The sequence below is a fragment of the Coregonus lavaretus genome, assembly GCF_964263955.1.
Source record: "Coregonus lavaretus genome assembly, chromosome: 15".
NCBI lineage: Eukaryota > Metazoa > Chordata > Actinopteri > Salmoniformes > Salmonidae > Coregonus > Coregonus lavaretus.
The window spans coordinates 28,388,334-28,410,366 of record NC_140002.1 but is presented as its reverse complement, the minus strand read 5'-3'; the positions used below and the strand labels follow the sequence as shown (position 1 = coordinate 28,410,366).

Sequence of the window (22,033 nt, the reverse complement as noted above, 5' to 3'; positions counted from 1 at the left end):
GCACTATGGTGTTGAACGCTGAGCTGTAGTCAATGAACAGCATTCTCACGTACAGTTGAAGTCGGAAGTTTACATACACCTTAGCCAAATACATTTAAACGCAGTTTTTCACAATTCCTGACATTTAATCCTAGTAAAAATTCCCTGTCTTAGATCAGTTAGGATCACCACATTATTTTAAGAATGTGAAATGTCAGAATAATAGTAGAGAGTGATTTATTTCAGCTTTTATTTCTTTCATCACATTCCCAGTGGGTCAGAAGTGTACATACATAGGTGTTGTTGTAGGTATTACAAACTCAGTTAACCTGTTTAAAGGTCTTACTCACAGTCGAGTCTAATGGGATGTCGTCTTAAGGGAGTCAGTCTAAAGGGGAGAAGTCTAAATGGAGTCAGTCTAAGTAAAGTCAGTCTAAAGGGAGACAATCTTAAAGGAGTCAGTCTTTATGGGAAGTGTCAGATAGGTCTAAGGAGTACCTCCAGCACTCGTACCCGGTGAAGAACACTGTGAGACGGGCAATGCAAAAGTTCACCCTGGATGGGAAGCCAAAGTCTGAGATGTTTCTGGGGTATCCCTCTAGGAGATTTAGCTGCTTCACAGCCCAGTACTGGGAGCCTGAAAGATACAAAACAGAAAGAAAGACCATTCACTGCGAAAAATTAACATGTCGTGTCTTAATTCATCACATTATACAGTACCTACGTACAACCCCCTTGTCAATTACTGTAACTCTACTATTATTGAGTTGCAAAAGCAGGATATTTCAGCACCTGTTATCGACTAGTTCCTTTAGTGCTAAATTATTCCTGTGCATTGCTACAGTACCTTTGGAAAACAGCATGTTTTCATCTCAGTGTTTTCATAGGCAGCATCCATGTAAGGAGGTATATCTGACCACAGATGCCTGTCTCGTCATACTGAGGATGCCTACGATACATACATCTAACAAGACATTGCTTTGAGTTGTTATGTGTCTGCCAGCACAACAGTATCTGTCAGCACCGCAGTTCATGTTATCTCTGGGATGTCAACCAATATATTTTAGAAATCTACACAATAATGTACAGTGCATTCGGAAAGTATTCAGACCCCTTCTCTTTTTCCACATTTTTTAAAATAATCCTCATCTACACACAATACCCCCTAATGACAAAGCGAAAACTGGTTTTTAGAATTTTTTGCAAATGTATTATAAAATAAAAAACAGAAATACCTTATTTGCGTAAGTATTCAGACCCTTTCCTATGAGACTTGAAATTGAGTTCAGGTCCATCCTGTTTCCATTGATCATCCTTGAGGTGTTTCTACAACTTGATTGGAGTCCACCTGTGGTAAATTAAATTGATTGGACATGATTTGGAAAGTCACACACCTGTCTATATAAGGTCCCACAGTTGACAGTGCATGTCAGAGCAAAAACCACGCCATGAGGTTGAAGGAATTGTCCGTAGAGCTCCGAGACAGGATTGTGTCGAGGCACAGATCTGGGGAAGGGTACCAAACATTTCTGCAGCATTGAACATCCCCAAGAACACAGTGGCCTCCATCATTCTTAAATGGAAGAAGTTTGGAACCACCTCGACTCTTCCTAGAACTGGCCGCCCGGCCAAACTGAGCAGTCAGGGAAGAAGGGCCTTGGTCAGGGAGGTGACCAAGAACCCGAAGGTCAGTCTGACAGAGCTCCAGAGTTCCTCAGTGGAGATGGGAGAACCTTCCAGAAGGACAACCATCTCTGCAGCACTCCACCAATCAGGCCTTTATGGTAGACTGGCCAGACGGAAGCCACTCCTCAGTAAAAGACACACGACAGACCTCTTGGAGTTTGCCAACTCTTGGAGTTTGCCAAAAGGCACCTAAAGGACTCAGACAATGAGAAACAAGATTCTCTGATCTGATGAAACCAAGATTGAACTCTTTGGCCTGAATGACAAGCTGGAGGAAACCTGGCACCATCCCTACGGTGAAGCATTGTGGTGGCAGCATCATGCTGTGGGGATGTTTTTCAGCAGCAGGGACTGGGAGACTTGTCAGGATCGAGGGAAAGATGAACGTAGCAAAGTACAGAGATCCTTGATGAAAGCCTGCTCCAGAGCGCTCAGGACCTCAGATTGGGGCGAAGGTTCACCTTCCAACAGGACATCAACCCTAAGCACACAGCCAAGACAACGCAGGAGTGGCTTCAGGACAAGTCTCTGAATGTCCTTGAGTGGCCCAGCCAGAGCCCAGCCATACCTATTTCCCTCATTAAAATGCAAATCAATTTATAACATTTTTGACATGCGTTTTTCTGGATTTTTTTGTTGTTATTCAGTCTCTCACTGTTCAAATAAACCTACCATTAAAATTATAGACTGATCATTTCTTTGTCAGTGGGCAAACATACAAAATCAGCAGGGGATCAAATACTTTTTTCCCTCACTGTAGGACAACAACATCGGCCAGGGAATATGTGAGTCAGCTGTAAAATCTTGTTTGGAAAACTGTGGTGAAAACCTGGAATCCCCCAAAACAAGTCTAGCTATTCTGACACCCACTCCTATGCCAAGAGCCGTGAGATTGCAAGTGTCACTCTTAAATACTTAAATTAGGCTTTAAATGACATGTAAAAGTACAAGAACAGCCAGCGGCTAATGAAGTTTCTCTACAAATGTTTACTCATGCCCAAACAGGCACGACTACAATTGACATTTCAGTCATTTAGCAGACACTCTTATCCAGAGCGACTTATAGTAGTGAGTGCATACATTTTCATTCTGGTCTCCATGGGAAACGAACCCACAACCCTGGCGTTGCAAGCTGTTGCCGCTTGCTACAGACCCCCCTCAGCCCCCAGATGTGCCCTGGACACCATATGTGAATTGATTGCCCCCCATTTATCCTCAGAGTTCGTACTGCTTGGTGACCTAAATTGGGATATGCTTAATACCCCGGCCATCCTACAATCCAAACTAGATGCCCTCAACCTCACGCAAATTATCAACGAACCTACCAGGTACAACCCTAAATCCGTAAACATGGGTACCCTCATAGATATCATCCTGACTAACATACCCTCTAAATACACCTCAGCTGTCTTCAACCAGGATCTCAGCGATCACTGCCTTATTGCCTGCGTCCGTAACGGGTCTGCGGTCAAACGACCACCCCTCATCACTGTCAAACGCTCCCTAAAACACTTTAGCGAGCAGGCCTTCCTAATTGACCTGGCCCAGGTATCCTGGATGGATATAGATCTCATTCCGTCAGTAGAGGATGCCTGGTTATTCCTTAAAAGTAATTTCCTCTCAATCTTAAATAAACATGCCCCATTCAAAAAATACAGAACTAAGAACCGATATAGCCCCTGGTTCTCCTCAGACTTGACTGCCCTTGACCAGCACAAAAACATCCTGTGGCGTACTGCATTAGCATCAAATAGCCCCCGCGATATGCAACTTTTCAGGGAAGTTAGGAACCAATATACACAAGCAGTCAGGAAAGCAAAGGCAAACTTTTTCAAACAGAAATTTGCATCCTGTAGCACTAACTCCAAAAAGTTTTGGGACACTGTAAAGTCCATGGAGAATAAGAGCACTTCCTCCCAGTTGCCCACTGCACTGAGGCTAGGAAACACTATCACCACCGATAAATCTACAATAATCGAGAATTTCAACAAGCATTTTGCTACAGCTGGCCATGCTTTCCATCTGGCTACCACTACCCCGGCCACCAACTCTGCACCCTCCGCTGAAACTTGCCCATGCCCCCCCCCCCACTTCTCCTTCACACAAATTCAGACAGCTGACGTTTTGAAAGAGCTGCAAAATCTGGACCCCTACAAATCAGCTGGGCTAGACAATCTGGACCCTTTCTTTCTAAAACTAGCCGCCGAAATTGTCGCAACCCCTATTACTAGTCTGTTCAACCTCTCTTTCATAACGTCTGAGATCCCCAGAGATTGGAAAGCTGCCGCGGTCATCCCCCTCTTCTAAGGGGTTGACACTCTAGATCCAAACTGCTACAGACCTATATCCATCCTGCCCTGCCTTTCGAAAGTATTTGAAAGCCAAGTTAACAAACAGATCACCGACCATTTCGAATACCACCGTACCTTCTCCGCTATGCAATCCGGTTTCCGAGCTGGTCATGGGTGCACTTCAGCCACGCTCAAGGTCCTAAACGATATTATAACCGTAATTGATAATAGACAGTACTGTGCAGCCGTCTTCATCGACCTGGCCAAGGCTTTCGACTCTGTCAACCACCGCATTCTTATTGGCAGACTAAATAGCCTTGGTTTCTCAAATGACTGCCTCGCCTGGTTCACCAACTACTTCTCAGATAGAGTTCAGTGTGTCAAATCGGAGGGCCTGTTGTCTGGACCAATGGCAGTCTCTATGGGGGTGCCACAGGGTTCAATTCTTGGGCCGACACTTTTCTCCGTGTATATCAATGATGTCGCTCTTGCTGCTGGTGACTCTCAGATCCACCTCTACGCAGACGACACCATTTTGTATACATCTGGCCCTTCATTGGACACTGTGTTAACAAACCTCCAAACGAGCTTCAATGCCATACAACACTCCTTCAGTAGCCTCCAACTGCTCTTAAACACTAGTAAAACTAAATGCATGCTTTTCAATCGAACGCTGCTTGCACCCGCCCACCCGACTAGAATCACCACTCTTGACGGGTCTGACCTAGAGTATGTGGACAACTACAAATACCTAGGTGTCTGGTTAGACTGTAAACTCTCCTTCCAGACTCACATAAAGAATCTCCAATCCAAAGATAAATCTAGAATCGGCTTCCTATTTCGCAACAAAGCCTCCTTCACTCATGCTGCAGTGAGGAGAATGTGGCAAAGAGCTTCCTAGGGTTAGAGGCAGATGCTTGGAATTTAGAGTGGTAGAAAGTGGCCTTAGCAGCAGAAACAGATGAAGAAAATGTAGAGAGGAGGGAGTGAAAAGATGCCAGGTCGGCAGGGAGTTTAGTTTTCTTCCATTTCCGCTCAGCTGCCCGGAGCTCTGTTCTGTGAGCTCGCAATGAGTCATCAAGCCACGGAGCTGGAGGGGAGGACCGAGCCGGCCGGGAGGATAGGGGACACAGGGAGTCAAAGGATGCAGAAAGGGAGGAGAGGAGGGTTGAGGAGGCAGAATCAGGAGATTGGAGGGAGAAGGATTGAGCAGAGGGAAGAGATGATAGGATGGAAGAGGAGAGAGTAGTGGGAGAGAGAGAGCGAAGGTTGCGGCGGCGCGTTACCATCTGTGTAGGGGCAGAGTGAGTAGTGTTGGAGGAGAGCGAGAGAGAAAAGGATACAAAGTAGTGGTCGGAGACATGGAGGGGAGTTGCAGTGAGATTAGTAGAAGAGCAACATCTAGTAAAGATGAAGTCAAGCGTATTGCCTGCCTTGTGAGTGGGGGGGGTGGTGAGAGGGTGAGGTCAAAAGAGGAGAGGAGTGGAAAGAAGGAGGCAGAGAGAAATGAGTCAAATGTAGACGTAGGGAGGTTGAAATCCCCCAAAACTGTGAAGGGTGAGCCATCCTCAGGAAAGGAACTTATCAAGGCGTCAAGCTCATTGATGAACTCTCCAAGGGAACCTGGAGGGCGATAGATGACAAGGATATTAAGCTTAAATGGGCTAGTGACTGTGACAGCGTGGAATTCAAATGAGGAGATAGACAGATGGGTTAGGGGGAAAATTGAGAATGACCACTTGGGAGAGATGAGGATTCCTGTGCCACCACCCCTCTGACCAGATGCTCTCGGGGTATGCGAGAACACATGGTCAGACGAGGAGAGAGCAGTAGGAGTAGCAGTGTTTTCAGTGGTAATCCATGTTTCCGTCAGCGCCAGGAAGTCGAGGGACTGGAGGGTAGCATAGGCTGGGATGAAGTCAGCCTTGTTGGCGGCAGAACGGCAGTTCCAGAGGCTGCCTGAGACCTGGAACTCCAGGTGTGTGGTGCGTGCAGGGACCACCAGGTTAGAGAGGCAGCAGCCACGCGGTGTGAGGCGTTTGTGTAGCCTGTGCGGAGAGGAGAGAACAGGGATAGGCAGAGGCATAGTTGACAGGCTGCAGCAGATGGCTACAATAATGCAGAGGAGATCGGAATGAAATGAACTAAACATCTGGGAAAGGAGAGAGCAGGCCTCCCTCACCAAAAAAAAAAAAATATAACTCTCCCAACTTCCACCTCAGAAACTATAATTGTTTCACTGAACCACCCGAATAAAACTCTCCCAACTTCCACTTTAGAAATTAGAATTGTTGTAAACTACAGCAGACTGTTATCAGTAGCTGTAATTAAGTACAGCAGCTACCAACCACCTAACGTTAATGCCTCGGATAATGAGGTTAGAAAAACAGCTGAATGGTGGCAGCTAGCTGGCTCAATCACAGGTACTCTTAAGCATGAAATAACATTGGAAACAACTAACCACAGTTGCTAAAAGTTACCAGTAGCTACCTGCTAGCTAGCTAGCTAGCTTTGTTGGTCCAAGTAGTGGGTAAGCTAGCCTCGTGCTTCGCCGGGGTCCGCCGAATACAATACTTACCTACAATAATTACCTACAATAACCTACAATAACTACCTGAGTAAGCTACCTATAATACCAAACTACAATACCTACCTACAATCTAAATACATGGTTTAAATCTTTTGCTAGGCAAATCCCCGCCTTATCTTAGCTCATTGGTCACCATAGCAGCACCCACCCGTAGTCTGCGCTCCAGCAGGTATATCTCACTGGTCATTCCCAAAGCCAACACCTCCTTTGGCCGCCATTCCTTCCAGTTCTCTGCTGCCAATGACTGGAACGAATTGCAAAAATATCTGAAGCTGGAGACTCTTATCTCCCTCACTAACTTTAAGCGTCAGTTGTCAGAGCACCTTACCGATCACTGCAGCTGTACACAGCCCATCTGAAATTAGCCCGCCCAACTACCTCATCCCTATATTGTTATTTATTTTGCTCTTTTGCACCCCAGTATCTCTATTTGCACATAATCTCTTGCACATCCAGCATTCCAGTGTTAATACTATTGTAATTATTTTGCACTATAGCCTATTTATTGCCTTACCTCCATAACTTGCTACATTTGCACACACTGTATATATATTTTCTGTTGTATTTTTGACTTTATGTTTTTTACCCCATATATAACTCTGTGTTGTTTTTATCGCACTGCTTTGCTTTATCTTGGCCAGGTCGCAGTTGTAAATGAGAACTTGTTCTCAACTGGCTTACCTGGTTAAATAAAGGTGAAATAAAAAAAATTTAAAAAGCGCCATGCTCTACCAACTGAGTTACCCAGGACTAAGGATGCATTACCATCTATTATTACTAGCTATGTACGGACGTCCTGATACAGAATATAGAAAGTGTCACGTCTCCTCCCGTTGCTTCCCTCCGGCGCTCTGATTCGCCGGTCTACTGAGCCACCGGTCTGAGCACATCACCTCGGCAACACCGGAATGGAAACCCAACGCACCCTAATCACCTCCAGCGCACCTGCACCTCATCATCTCATCACCACCCCTATTTAGCCCTGGACTATTGTGTTGTGTGTGATTGTTAAGCGTCGTGTTGTTTACTCTCTCTTTGTTATTCTCTTTCTCATTATTAAGTAAACCTTGACCTTGTTAATTCCTGTGTCTGCGTCCTGCCTCTTCGTATATATCAGTACTCGTCACAGAAAGTTTGCATACAGCCTCTAACATAGGCTACTGGATTTACACTGAAACTTACACAACGTAAAAACATTGGAAAGGGATTGAGAATAACTATTATTCTGACTATTATTCGCTTATAAATTAAAGTTGCTGATTAATTAAATCCAAGCAAGCGTTCAGACATATACAACTATTTTATAAATCACTGTGGAATATTTTCTTGAGGGAGAAACTTGTTAAACTGATGTTGACCGACTGTAACTTCCCAGTATGTGTTTTATTTGAGCTCAAAGAGCAGAAACAGGGGATTAGGCAATTGTAAAAACTTAATTGGCAAGAGGGGAGGATCTTGGCTCCTAGCTTGTACCTGTCATGAGAGGAGACTAGCCTCTTTGTGTATCGTTAGCATGCCTCATACTGATGTGACAACTGAAAACCCGTTTTTGATGTATCATAACATATAATTGGTATCTGTGCAACTCTAACCTCTAATTTTCTCCTGTGTCACTGGACTATAATGGGGGTTAGACCAAGCATGTGCATGGGATGGCCAATTAATTCCTAGAAAATAGTTGCCAAAGGTGTGTCATTTTCTCATGTAGCCTGGGGACTGTCATGCTAGCTCATGGTTTCTTTCCATTGCTCATAAAATAAAATAAAATTGTATTTGTTACATGCGCCGAATACAACAGGTGTAGACCTTACCTTGAAATGCTTACTTACAAGCCCTTAACCAACAATGCAGTTTTAAGAAATAAAAATAAAAATAACTAAAAAGTAACACGATAGAATAACAATAATGAGGCTATATACAGGAGGTACTGGTACCGAGTCAATGTGCGGGGGTACAGGTTCGTCAAGGAATTTGTACATGTAGGTAGGGGTAAAGTGACTATGCATAGATAATAAACAGCAAGTAGCAGCAGGGGGGGGGGGGAGAGTCAATGCAAATAGTCCGGGTGGCCATTTGATTATTCAGCAGTCTTATGGCTTGGGGGTAGAAGCTGTTAAGGAGCCTTGCCGTGCGGTAGCAGAAAGAACAGTCTATGACTTGGGTGACTGGAGTCTTTGACCATTTTTGGGGCCTTCCTCTGACATCGCCTAGTATATAGGTCCTGGATGGCAGGAAGATTGGTCCCAGTGATGTACTGGGCTGTACGCACTACCCTCTGTATCGCCTTACGGTCAGATGCCGAGCAGTTGCCATACCAGGCAGTTTTGCAACCGGTCAGGATGCTCTCGATGGTGCAGCTGTAGAACCTTTTGAGGATCTGGGGACCCATGCCAAATCATTTCAGTCTCCTGAGGGGGAAAAGGCGTTGTCATGCCCTCTTCATGACTTTCTTGGTGTGTTTGGACCATGATACTCATTGGCCTCAGTATTTCATTACAAGGGGGACATTGCTTGATATGGCAGAGCGATTCTGAGTTTTCTCATCGAAATTGTACCGTGAAAATAACAAAAGATCTACACACCATATAAAGTCACACACCATATAATTTCCCTAAATAATTAGTTTAGTTATACCTTGTGGTATACTAAATCAGTGTGGCATGTAGAAGATTGAGTTCCTTCATTGTTATTCTCCATCTACACTACCGGTCAAAAGTTTTAGAACACCTACTCATTCAAGGGTTTTTCTTCATTTTTACTATTTTCTACATTGTAGAATAATAGTGAACACATCAAAACTATGAAATAACACATATGGAATCATGTAGTAACCAAAAAAGTGTTAAACAAATCAAAATATATGTTATATTTGAGATTCTTCAAATAGCCACCCTTTGCTTTGATGACAGATTTGCACACGCTTGGCATTCTCTCAACCAGTCACCTGGAATGCATTTCAATTAACAGGTGTGCCTTCTTAAAAGTTAATTTGTGGAATTTATTTCCTTCTTAATGCGTCTGAGCCAATCAGTTGTGTTGTGACAAGGAAGGGAGGTTATACAGAAGATAGCCCTATTCGGTAAAAGATCAAGTACATATTATGGCAAGAACAGTTCAAATAAGCAAAGAGAAACAACCGTCCATCATTACTTTAAGACATGAAGGTCAGTGAATACAGAACATTTCAAGAACTTTGAAAGTTTCTTCAAGTGCAGTTGTAAAAACCATCAAGGGCTATGATGAAACTGGATCTCATGAGGACCGCCACATGAATGGAAGACCCAGAGTTACCTCTGCTGCAGAGGATAAGTTCATTAGAGTTACCAGCCAGAAATTGCAGCCCAAATAAATGCTTCACATAGTTCAAGTAACGAGACACATCTCAACATCAACTCTTCAGAGGAGACTGTGTGAATCAGGCCTTCATGGTCGAATTGCTGCAAAGAAACCACTACTAAAGGACACCAATAAGAAGAAGAGACTTGCTTGGGCCAAGAAACAAGAGCAATGGACATTAGACCGGTGGAAATGTGTCCTTTGGTCTGGAGTCCAAATTGGAGATCTTTGTGAGACACGGTGTGGGTGAACGGATGATCTCTGCATGTGTATTACCCAATGTAAAGCATGGAGGAGGAGGTGTTATGGTGTGGGGGTGCTTTTCTGGTGACACTGTCTGTGATTTATTTAGAATTCAAGGCACACTTAACCAGCATGGCTCCCACAGCATTCTGCAGCGATACGCCATCCCATCTGGTTTGGGCTTAGTGGGACTATCATTTGTTTTTCAACAAGACAATGACCCAACACACCTCCAGGCTGTGTAAGGGCAATTTTACCAAGAAGGAGGGTGATGGAGTGCTGCATCAGATGACCTGGCCTCCACAATCCCCCGACCTCAACCAAATTGAGATGGTTTGGGATGAGTCGGACCGCAGAGTGAAGGAAAAGCAGCCAACAGGTGCTCAGTATATGTGGGAACTCCTTCAAGACTGTTGGAAAAGCATTCCAGGTGAAGCTGGTTGAGAGAATGCCAAGAGTGTGCAAAGCTGTCATCAAGGCAAAGAGTGGCTATTTTTAGAATCTGAAATCTCAAATATATTTTCATTTGTTTAACACTTTTTTGGTTACTTCATGATTCCATATGTGTTATTTCATAGTTTTGATGTCTTCACTATTATTCTACAATGTAGAAAATAGTAAAAATAAAGAAAACCTTGAATGAGTAGGTGTTCTAAAACTTTTGACCGGTAGTGTATGTTATTATATTATCCATTCCATTTGTTATGCTTTCATGTACCTTAATACAGATAACCATTGGGGGTCCTACTAATCACCCCAAACAACCACAAATGGGTATCCAAAAGAACCCCAAAGTACCCCAAACAACCCCAAACAGGTACCAAAAAGAACCCAAAAGTATCCCACAACCCCACACAACAAGAAACATCCAACTGCAGATTATGCACCATGAGGCCATCTGGTCTGCAAACCTCAAAGCGCATGCGCTTGCGTCTCAGATGATATTTTTGCTTTGGTATTTGCGCAGTGCTCTAATGCCCTGGACCAGAGCTATAATCTGCCACTAGCACTGGTCCACACTAGCTCTGGTCTAGGGCATAGCTAGTAGCTCTGGTCCGCACTAGCTCTGGTCCAGGGCGTAGCTAGTAACTAACTAACTAGCTCTGGTCCACATTAACTCTGGTCCACATTAACTCTGGTCCACATTAACTCTGGTCCACAATAACTAGCTCTGGTCCAGGGTATAGCTAGTAGCTAGCTAGCTCTGGTCCACACTAGCTCTGGTCCAGAGCGTAGCTAATAGTTAGCTAGCTAACTCTAATCTGCATTAACTCTGGTCTAGCTCTGGTCCACACTAACTAGCTCTGGTCCAGGGTGTAGCTAGGAGTTAGCTAGCTTCTAGCTAGCTATAGCTCTGGTCCAGGACATAGCTAGTAGTTAGCTAGCTTGGACCAGAGCAAGTAAGGACCTGCGATACTAGCAATGCCCTGGACCAGAGCTAGGGTGGACCACAGCTAGCTAGCTACTAGCTATGACTTGGACCAGAGCTAGTGACAGATTATAGCTATGGTCCAGGGCGTTAGAGCACTGCATGCACACATACAAACTGAGACGCAGAAATACCCCCCAAAAATAGCACTTTGAGGTTCGCATACCAGGTGGCCTCAGCATGCATAATCTGCAGCTGGTTGCTTCTCATTGTTTGGGGTTGTTTGGGGATGTGGTACTTCTGGGTTCTTTTGGGTACCTGTTTGGGGTTGTTTGTGGTACCTGTTTGTGGTTGTTTGGGGTACCTGTTTGGGTTTGTTTGGTTTGTTTGTGGTTGTTTGGGACACCTGTTTGTGGTTGTTTGGAGTACCTGTTTGTGGTTGTATTGGGGATTTATTATTTTCATAATTGATGGGATGACTAACTTAGAAAGAATGCATTCTAGACTGTGCTAATGTAGGTTGTGACACCTGGCAAGCTGTGATTGATGTGAAGAGCTGTTTTAGGGGGTAAAATGAGATAAGGATTTTGTCTCCAGATACCGGAATATACTGGTTCTTTGTGATCTGTGAACCTTCCTTGGACGTAGGAATGGTGTCTAAGGGAGCTGGCTCTTCTCACTATGACAGGTTGTTATGATGAACGTATGCCTGGAAACAGGGATGCGCTAAGAGGCGGGGGACTAGCCTGTGTGCCAACGGATAGGCTGAGTAAGTCTAAACCACGCTCAAGTCTCTGCTCTGATTGGCCAGCAGAGAGGTGGGAAACTCTCTCTGTCAGAGTATTTGAGCAAGAACCTAGAACAATGGGTTAGTTCTCTGAAGTGCCCTGCAAGGTATTTCAAAGAGCCCGTATATACGAAACATCATATTTACCATTGAAGGTTTTTGCATTAATTAAAATAACTAGTATATCTTAGAAGTCGTGTTGACCTCTTTTGTTCCTAATGCCAGATTTGAATTGACGCAACTATGACAGTTGTTTGGAGTACCTGTTTGTGGTTGTTTGGGGTACCTGTTCGTGGTTGTTTGGGGTACCTGTTTGTGGTTGTTGGGGTTTGTTTGGGGTTGTTTGTGGTTGTTTAGGGTACCTGTTTGGGGTGATTAGTAGGACCCTCTGTGGGTTGTATATTTGTTTAAGGGAATTGTTTGGTAATGTCATCTAAGGCTTCATCAGCAATGGATCAAATACAAATCTATGCTTCATAATGTTTCCACCATAAGTCCACCATAGTAAAAGGCAAAAAATCACAATAACACCGAAATCGCAATAACTTGGAATTTATTTGAATATGCAAAGTGTAAAAATGTGTTTGGCCTTCATTCAAGACATTAATTTCTTCTGATTATTTAGGTTACAATTTAATCAAGAAACATATCAAATAATTTAGATACATGAATAGATATTTAAATAGATATGTGACAATATGTATTAGAAAACAAATCTGTAAAATTTCTAAATTACAACAACATTACGTATTAGAAAAAAATACAACTGTTATTTGGCTGCATTCATTGTTGTTCACGGCTGCTACTTTAAATGGCTCATGAGGGTCAATGTTCTAACAGGGCAGGAAGTAGCTGTTTCCTAGCACGCGTAACTGTCTCCTGGTCCTCATGCTGTACTCAAACACGTAGGAGCCACTATAAAGGTAGGTGAAGCCTGTAAAACCATATAGGGTAGAGAGGTTAGAGACATCCCACTGGGCACACACTGGTTGAATCAACATTGTTTCCACGTCATTTTGACGTTGAACCAACGAGGAAAATATGTTGAATTGATGTCTGTGCCCAGTGGGATGCTGCACTGACAAACTATCAATACTCAACATCTAAAATATGCATTAAAAGGACTATTCAGGGGATTTTCTTATATTAAATGAAAACTGTAGAAGGTATGAAATCATATTTTGTATATTTCCATATGATTGGCTTGTAATGCACAGTTGTGTTTAGATGCTGTATCACACTCACTTCGGACTTGGAAGGCTGCAGTCACTTTGCTTGTCATGCCTGGGAACCCTTCATCCACACGCTTGGGGAAACCTTTGTCCATCCTTTTCATTTCCTCATCGTAACTACGGTAACAGAAATATTAGTGAGATTGTGATACTCTTGACATCAATATCTAATGGCAATATACAGTACATAGAAAAGTGAATAAAAATGCAATAACTTGTAATGATAAACTAGACTCCACTAACCTGTAGTAGTAGTCACCAACAAAGAACAAGCTCTTGCGAGAATCTACATCGTACAGGGCGGCATCTACTTTTTTCACGGTACTGGGCAGACCCAAGCTGTTCAGGTTTTTGGGATAGCCGGGGACGATGTCATAGCCGGAGAGAGCCCAGACCTGATGATCTGCAGGGACAGAGACAGTATTACTGAGATATGACTCTTTAACAGGTTCACGTATTCACACAGTATTCATTACAGCCATATTGTATAGTGTACTAGCCTGTAGTGTAGTAGTAGTGTATGAGGCTAGCTCTATAAATGGCTGTAGCCTCCACTGTTCTTGTCTCTAGACATGTTATGGAGACTACAGCCATACCAGGGCTAATTTGAGGCATTTGGTGACTCTGCCATACCTTTGAAGAGGAACACTCTGTCAGATAGCTGGCTCTCGTAAGCAGCATTGATGTTGTCGGGGAGTCCGGGCCAGAAGGTCTTGATGAGGTTCTGCTGTGGTGTGCTGCTCTGAGAGTAGCTACGCCAGAAGAACCTGAGGATGGAGGGAAGACATGAGGACGTTAGAGCTCTGGATCACATGAACAGACAACCTGTTTCCCTTGGAAACTGTGTCATTCATTGACTGTTTTTGAACTGTAGGTTACCATAAGTCACTGAACATTTGATCTAGGCTACATGATTTGCTGTACCTGCCCTTGAAGAACATCTTCTCCCCACGCAGAGTGGTGACAGCATCCAGAACCAGGGTGGGATCACAGGCATCAGGGGTGGAAGGGGGTGTAGGATCTGGCTTGTCTGGGTTGGGGTTCACATCTGGGTTTGGACCTGGAGGACACAGATACTCATAAATTCAAGTTCCTGTAAAAAATGCACAGTTCTCAAGTCTCATAATTGATTTACTTGGAGATCAATAATATAACGTATTTGGCCTGAACCTTTTTGTTGATCAGTCAAAAGCAAACAAAGTGGAATACAGCAATATAAAGCTAAAGCAAACTGGACAGAAAGAGAAAAGATAATTGAATACTGACCATAGATGTACTGGATACCGTTGACGTCATCGCGAGGCAGAGAGAAGGTGCTGGGGTCTGTGTAGCTGTACACTGGGAACATCAGTGCTCCAGGGTCGTTGGAGTGGCTGAGACCGAGGGAATGGCCAAGCTCATGTGCAGCCACCAAGAACAGGTTGTACCCTATATGATGATAATACATAATTACTGGTACAGATCTTCTACTCTTTTGTGGCAATTATCATGACATGTCACCCAGGATTGTCCTAGAATTGAAACAGGGTAAATTAAGTCATGTTCACATATTGTTGTGATAGAGGGTCTCACCTCTGGTTGAGCTGAAGGTGAAGTACTCGTCATCGTCAAAATGAGCATCTCCTTCAATGTCAGGACCAGGCGAGAAGGCATGGGCCAGGGTGCCATCCGGGCCATCGAAGGGGTAAGAATCACCATGATCTACACAGATGGGAGAAATCATAGTTTGAGCCATCAGAGACGAGGACAAATGCATACTGTATAAACATTTATATTCAAATTATTTATATCAAATGTTAGTTTCTTAAAACCGATGCACTTATAGGGAGCCCATCGTAACACCTCAGAGGGTGAAATATGGCAGAGTGGCTCTAATAACACCCTTTCAACTCATCAAACTGTAAATACGGATTATAGTGAGGGGCGAGCAGTGACATGATACTGATGCCACTGTGGATGTGTGTGTTTAAGACTACGAGTGGTGATGTTGGTTATGTAAGTGGTATCTGGGTGTCTCTCCATTCTTTCAACTCATCAAAACATGTACAAGACAGATTAAAGTGCAGTAGCAAGCCACTGAGACCATTGTGGATGTCTGTGTTTACGAGTGGTGGTGATGTTGGTTATGTAAGTGGTATGGAGCGGAGGGTGCCCCTGAATAGGCCTATACCTGCACTATGCTCTGACAAGAGGAATGTAAACAGTGGATCCTCCACAGGTATCTCCCTACAGCCCTCCCTTTCTAACCCTGCTATACAAAAACATCCTGAGAGCCTTTGAAGTGTCTGTGTGTCTTTCAAAACAAAGCACTGTACAGTACATACTGCATGTTCCCTTTTTAAATGGATGCATTCTTTGTGAACATGTACAGTATGACATTTTCGTACATCAGCTTATTAGTGTATTATAGTACACTGTAAAGGGGTTAACGTGAATTTGACAGTAACTTAAAGGCAGCTAGTGGTTAGTAAGTTACTGTATTTCATATTGCAATATACCGACTGTATTCTAAGTACAGTATCTAAGCATGTACTGTGTAACTACACACAGTACAATACTTAAAAATTGGCTGTATTAGACTGTAATGAATGGATGAATGAATGATATTCACTGAGGGGAGGTGGGGTTTATATTTTACTGTAATTACGTGGGATTGGTGCAAGCAGGTTGGTAATTTGAGGTTGACCATTAAAGGTTTAAGACTTGCAGCCACTCTAATCTGTCCCCTATACATTGTAATTGATGGGGCACTACTACCACATACCAGTTAAAGTGGAACAGCACTCTCACTAACGGGTGCAACAAATATAGCCTTTTTCAAGGCACACCTCATAATATGTAGGGCGGCAGGTAGCTTAGTGGGTAAGAGCGTTGTGCCAGTAACCGAAAGGTCGCTGGTTCTAATCCCCGAGCCGACTAGGTGAAAAATCTGTCGATGTGCCCTTAAGCAAGGCACTTAACCTTAATTGCTCATGTAAGTCGCTCTGGATAAGAGCGTCTGCTAAATGACTAAAATGTAAAAAATGTTAATGAGCCAGACAACAATGCCATGCACTCACTAGTGGACAAAAGGTTTTTGGCACTCCAAAAATACGATCTGGTACTGTATTCTGTGGGATGGAATTACAGTACCATTCCAAATACAGCAATTCCTTCCCCACCCACAAAATGTTCCCACAATGCATCATAACTTACAGTAAACGTTTCACAGTATTTTACTATACCAAAATTACCATATAAATTACAGTTTTCAGTTACAGTGTAGCTTTTACAAACATATCCAGAAACCCACGCAAGTACTTCCAGGTTAGACTTTCTTAATATTGAATGAATTCTGTTTCAGTTGGTCACATTAACATTGTGTTTGGTAGGATAAAAGTTGCTTACTTCTGGTGCCGAAGGAGATCATGATGTCAGCGGTGCCGCTGTAGATGCGGGTGAACCTCAGGGGGGAGACCTTGGCCCACACCTGTAGTGCTCTCTCTATGGAGTTGTCCACCTCAGCCACAGACATGTCAGGGGTGTAGTTCTCAATCCTGAAGAACACAATACACCAACAGTCAACATTAGAAAAACATTTCTCAATGTTGAAATTATTTTTTGGTTCAACAATCCCTAACAATCCCAAGGCTTATCACTCATAGTGTCTCTGTGTATAACTTGATGTTTGCAAATACAAAAAACTTTATTATCCACACTAAGTGGATACTTGCCTTTGTGTTTAAACACCACCTGATTGATATTGCAACTAACTAAATGTTAACATTACAAGCCCTATTTTGTCTTAGACACATTTGACCGTGGTGTATTTATGCTTTCTCACTCCTCTCACCTGTAGGTAACCTGGTTGGTCTGCCACTTGCGATTGTCGAAGGTGGTGAAGCGGCTGGGTTGGACATCAGGTACGCCACAGCGTGGCTTCTTCATCATCGTCACGGTCTCAGCGTCCAAGGTGCCTGTCACCTGGAGGCCAAAGAATGTTTGCATCTCGCTGACCTTCCTGCTCCGCTGGCTGGGCCCCCGTCTGGCCGTAGGACCCGTCTCCTCTGTCAGGTTAAAAAATCTCTTCAGGTACGTCTACAGAAAACAGAGCAAGCATGATGTTAATATGATAGGACATTATGGTGCCATTTACTACAGTTATGAATATAATATCCTATGGTAGGTGTACAAGGCTCACACAGCAAGAGTTAAAATATACAATGACTTTACTGTGTTATGAGTATAGCAACTAACTAAGCAGGGATTTCAATAGTTCTTGCACTTCAATAGTTCAACACAACTCATTAGAATGTATATTTATTTAGCCTTTATTTATAACCGGGTAAGTCAATATTCTGTTTTGCAATAACAACCTGACCAAGCCATATGAAGTTACATGTACACATCTGTTCTATCATAATAATTTCAGTTGTAAAACCCATATAGACCCTTCTAGCAAAAGATGTGACAAAAAGCATACCTCTGCAAGAACTTCATCTTCTTCAGTAGGCGGCGATATTGGCAAAGAGTAAACCACTATTGCCAGGTTGACTAGTAGTAAGCACAGAATGAAAGTCTTCATGCTTCTTCCTCGAGAGCGTCTTGTTTGTGTGGTGTGTGGCCAGGGGACGTCTTATATACACCTAAAGCCTGTGAAGTTAAGCAATGTCAGTGAGTCATCGCTGGCAAAACCCCCATCATCAACTAAGAGGAAGGAAATCAAGGTGATGACAGACACCAAATACATTTTCCACAACAAAGACATTTTGACAAAGACAAAAACACTGCCTTAATCGAAATTACTTTTCATAATGTACTGTAATGTACTATGAATTGGAATAAAAAAATACCCCCAAAACTGTATTCAGACACAATAAAAGCTTGAAATAAAGCTCAACAAGCTTAAAATAAAAAATAAATCAATAGTCATATCCTCTAAATAATTGGTATATTGACTTATATTTGTCTTACTTGCTGACATCAATCTATTGTGTATTTTACGTTCTATTATTATTATTATTTATTTTTTTTGGGGGGGGGGATGGATCAGCTTAATATTGCAGATAGATTGTATCTTCTATCAATGTAATTGTCTGCATCACTTCCAATCCCCCATGTTTTTTATATATATACTCCCCTTTATTACTTTTCAACCCAGCCATCCTTTCCCTACTTGGAGTACATTAGTGAACAACAATGCCCAGGCCTCTACTTCCCGTCTATACTTACTATCTACACCTTATGGACACAGTTAATTTTACAATAATTCTCTCCATCATCTTAAGTCATGTTTAAACGAGTGATATAACATTGATTTATCAAAACAAAAGTAAATATATTTTTTGGTTATAAAAAAGAAAGAGAGAGGACACCGATGCGTCCCCAAACTACTTTAGTGCAACGGCCCATGATGCCCATCAATCAAAACACCCGCGCCTGTAGCACTATAGTCCATCAGAAGTGGAAAAACACCATACATTGGGAGTAGCACAGGGTCAGCCGCAGTGCAGTGCCTCTGGCACTATGGTTGGGTTAAGGAGGAGATCTAATCCCAGGTGCATTCTGGTTGTCAGTTAATTTTTAATACCCGTCCTGGGATTCAAACCTTCTGGCTACTGGTCCTCTTCTCTAGCGTCTTGGCCTCTAGTGTAATATGTGTGTAATAGATACATTACTGTAATTTACATTGACACATTGATCATGAACTGATCAGTAGCAGTAGAATGCCAACCTTTACTCATCAGTCCTGTCACTATGGACTATGCTGCCAACCACCTACAGCAAATAAACATGAGGTGAATCATTTAAATAGGGAATAAAATAGTCTAGAGTAGTTTAGCTACCTTACGGGAGCATAACTATGAAATAATGAGGTTACATTGGCACTTAGGATGTCAACACCCCAGGTAATTTTTACACTGCTGGCTTTCATTCATTGTTAGCTGGTGCATAATTCAGCTGTGGAAAAGTATTATTATGTTTCAGTCAGCATCTGCAATCTGACAACATCGGGCAATGAAAGGAACTATCCTTCCCACATACTGTGTCTCAATGGTCTCAGGTAACTGTGACAGGCAATAGCATCAGTCAACCTTAAACTGTAATCCTTTGGGGCTGTTTTTCTGCAAAGGGACCAGGACGACTGATCCGTGTAAAGGAAAGAATGAATGAGGCCATGTATCGTGAGATTCTGAGTGAAAACCTCCTTCCATTAGCAAGGGCATTGAAGATGAAACGTGGCTGGGTCTTTCAGCATGACAATGATCCCAAACACACCGCCCGGGCAACGAAGGAGTGGCTTCGTAAGAAGCATTTCAAGGTCCTGGAGTGGCCTAGCCAGTCTCCAGATCTCAACCCCATAGAAAATCTTTGGAGGGAGTTGAAAGTCTGTGTTGCCCAGCGACAGCCCCAAAACATCACTGCTCTAGAGGAGATCTGCATGGAGGAATGGGCCAAAATACCAGCAACAGTGTGTGAAAACCTTGTGAAGACTTACAGAAAACTTTTGACCTGTGTCATTGCCAACAAAGGGTATATAACAAAGTATTGAGAAACTTTTGTTATTGACCAAATACTTATTTTCCACCATAATTTGCAAATAAATTCATTAAAAATCCTACAATGTGATTTTCTGGATTTTTTTTTCTCATTTTGTCTGTCATAGTTGACGTGTACCTATGATGAAAATTACAGGCCTCTCTCATCTTTTTAAGTGGGAGAACTTGCACAATTGGTGGCTGACTAAATACTTTTTTTCCCCACTGTAAATGTTTTATGTCAGAGGCATTGCACAATGATCTGTAGGCAGTAGGAGTAACATGCTAGACAGTAGTTCCTGGGCTTTTAGACTTTTTATTAGACTTTTATAATCTGGTTTAACCGAGATCATACTTTTTATAGCATTACACTTTATTTATTGTATCATTTCATACGGTAAACATGTAATCACTTTCAGGTTGTGTCACATCAAATAACCATGCAACACCTTTCATCACTTCCCTGAGCAGACAGCATCCCGTCAATTCAACCCAGGATTTCAATAGCTATCCTGTTTACAGAATGTTTTATTGCTAAATGCTGTGGGATTCTGCAATAAGACATTGCAGAGTCTATTTAATGATGTAAACCAACTTGTTGTGGTTGTCTCCAGAACAAAATGAAACATCTCTTTCATGCATCTGACTCCATTCCTCTATTGATTCTTCCCTAATTTGGACGACAGTCTCTGGGGTTAACATAGAGTGTGAGGCTTTGAGCAGAAGATGACTCAGCTATCTCCCCTCTTCAGTGTGTTGTTTTTAAATGGTCCTGTACAGTCCAACAACTCATTGGCAGGCCCTGTGGAAGTGACATGTTTGAATTTAGGGTCATATTTATACTGAACATTCACCTTGAAGAAGTAGATGAATTCTGTTGGGAATAAAAAAGATAGTTGAGTATGTGGTGTGTGATGACATTCAGAATCAAGCATAACTCAAGTTCTATGGTATGCATTTATGGACTGAGGGTTACGATAAGAATCTTAGAAATGAATCTGATTTTTATGGATGCAATTTCTATACAATAGCTACCTTCATATACAACGGCTGCATCCAGGGATGTATGTATGCCTGGCCACTGTTGGGCACTAGGTTTGGGAGAGCCCTCCTCCATCCTTCTCTGCTCCTCATTATACCTGAAGATCATTCAGAATCATCACTGCCCTCAGGTTATGATACACAGTAGTACTCTGTAAAAAAGCCAAGTTAACCAATTGCTTAATCAGCATTATTTTGTGAGTTGAATGGACTTCAAATAGACAAGAATTTGAGCTAATGTGTTAAAGTTTGTTCACTCAACAAACTCTGCTCGAAGTGAGCTGAATTTCAAAAAGCTTGTTGAGTATATGCCCAAATGTTGAGCAAACTCACAACCAAATCAAATCAAATACATTTTTATTCGTCACATGCGCCCTTAACCGACAAAGCAGTTTTAAGAAAAATGAGAGTTAAGAAAATATTTACTAAATAAACTAAAGTAAAAAAATAAAAGAGCAACAATAAAATAACAATAACAAGGCTATATACAGGGTGTACCGGTACCGAGTCAATGTGCGGGGGTACAGGTTAGTCGAGGTAATCGAGGTAATATGTACATGTAGGTAAGGGTAAAGTGATGTACGACTGGGGTACGACTGGGGTTTATATATACACTGCTCAAAAAAATTAAGGGAACACTTAAATAACACATCCTAGATCTGAATGAATGAAATAATCTTATTAAATACTTTGTTCTTTACATAGTTGAATGTGCTGACAACAAAATCACACAAAAATGTTCAATGGAAATCAAATTTATCAACCCATGGAGGTCTGGATTTGGAGTCACCCTCAAAATTAAAGTGGAAAACCACACTACAGGCTGATCCAACTTTGATGTAATGTCCTTAAAACAAGTCAAAATGAGGCTCAGTAGTGTGTGTGGCCTCCACGTGCCTGTATGACCTCCCTACAACGCCTGGGCATGCTCCTGATGAGGTGGCGGATGGTCTCCTGAGGG

General features: G+C 42.6%; 1 protein-coding gene across 1 annotated transcript; it reads right to left on the bottom strand.

Annotated features, from left to right (window-relative positions):
* Positions 1-12,817: 12,817 nt before the first annotated feature.
* Positions 12,818-18,100, bottom strand: LOC311143034 (collagenase 3-like). Its single transcript, XM_084178832.1, has 10 exons — positions 17,976-18,100; positions 17,346-17,590; positions 16,901-17,049; positions 15,086-15,214; positions 14,780-14,941; positions 14,438-14,573; positions 14,147-14,280; positions 13,757-13,916; positions 13,527-13,630; positions 12,818-13,215 (listed from the first exon to the last, which is right to left on the bottom strand). The coding sequence occupies exons 1-10, from the start codon at positions 18,075-18,077 to the stop codon at positions 13,115-13,117; spliced, it is 1,422 nt and encodes a 473-aa protein (XP_084034958.1). The 5' UTR covers positions 18,078-18,100; the 3' UTR covers positions 12,818-13,114.
* Positions 18,101-22,033: the final 3,933 nt, after the last annotated feature.

Bases quoted from the DNA above. Each gene is read 5' to 3' on its own strand.
- LOC311143034 (XM_084178832.1), bottom strand. From the start codon at position 18,077: ATGAAGACTTTCATTCTGTGCTTACTACTAGTCAACCTGGCAATAGTG. The intron at 17,591-17,975 runs GTATGCTTTTTG...TGTTTTCTGTAG, and splicing joins AAGATGAAGTTCTTGCAGAG to ACGTACCTGAAGAGATTTTT. The intron at 14,574-14,779 runs GTCAGTATTCAA...TGTGTCCTCCAG, and splicing joins CGGTATCCAGTACATCTATG to GTCCAAACCCAGATGTGAAC.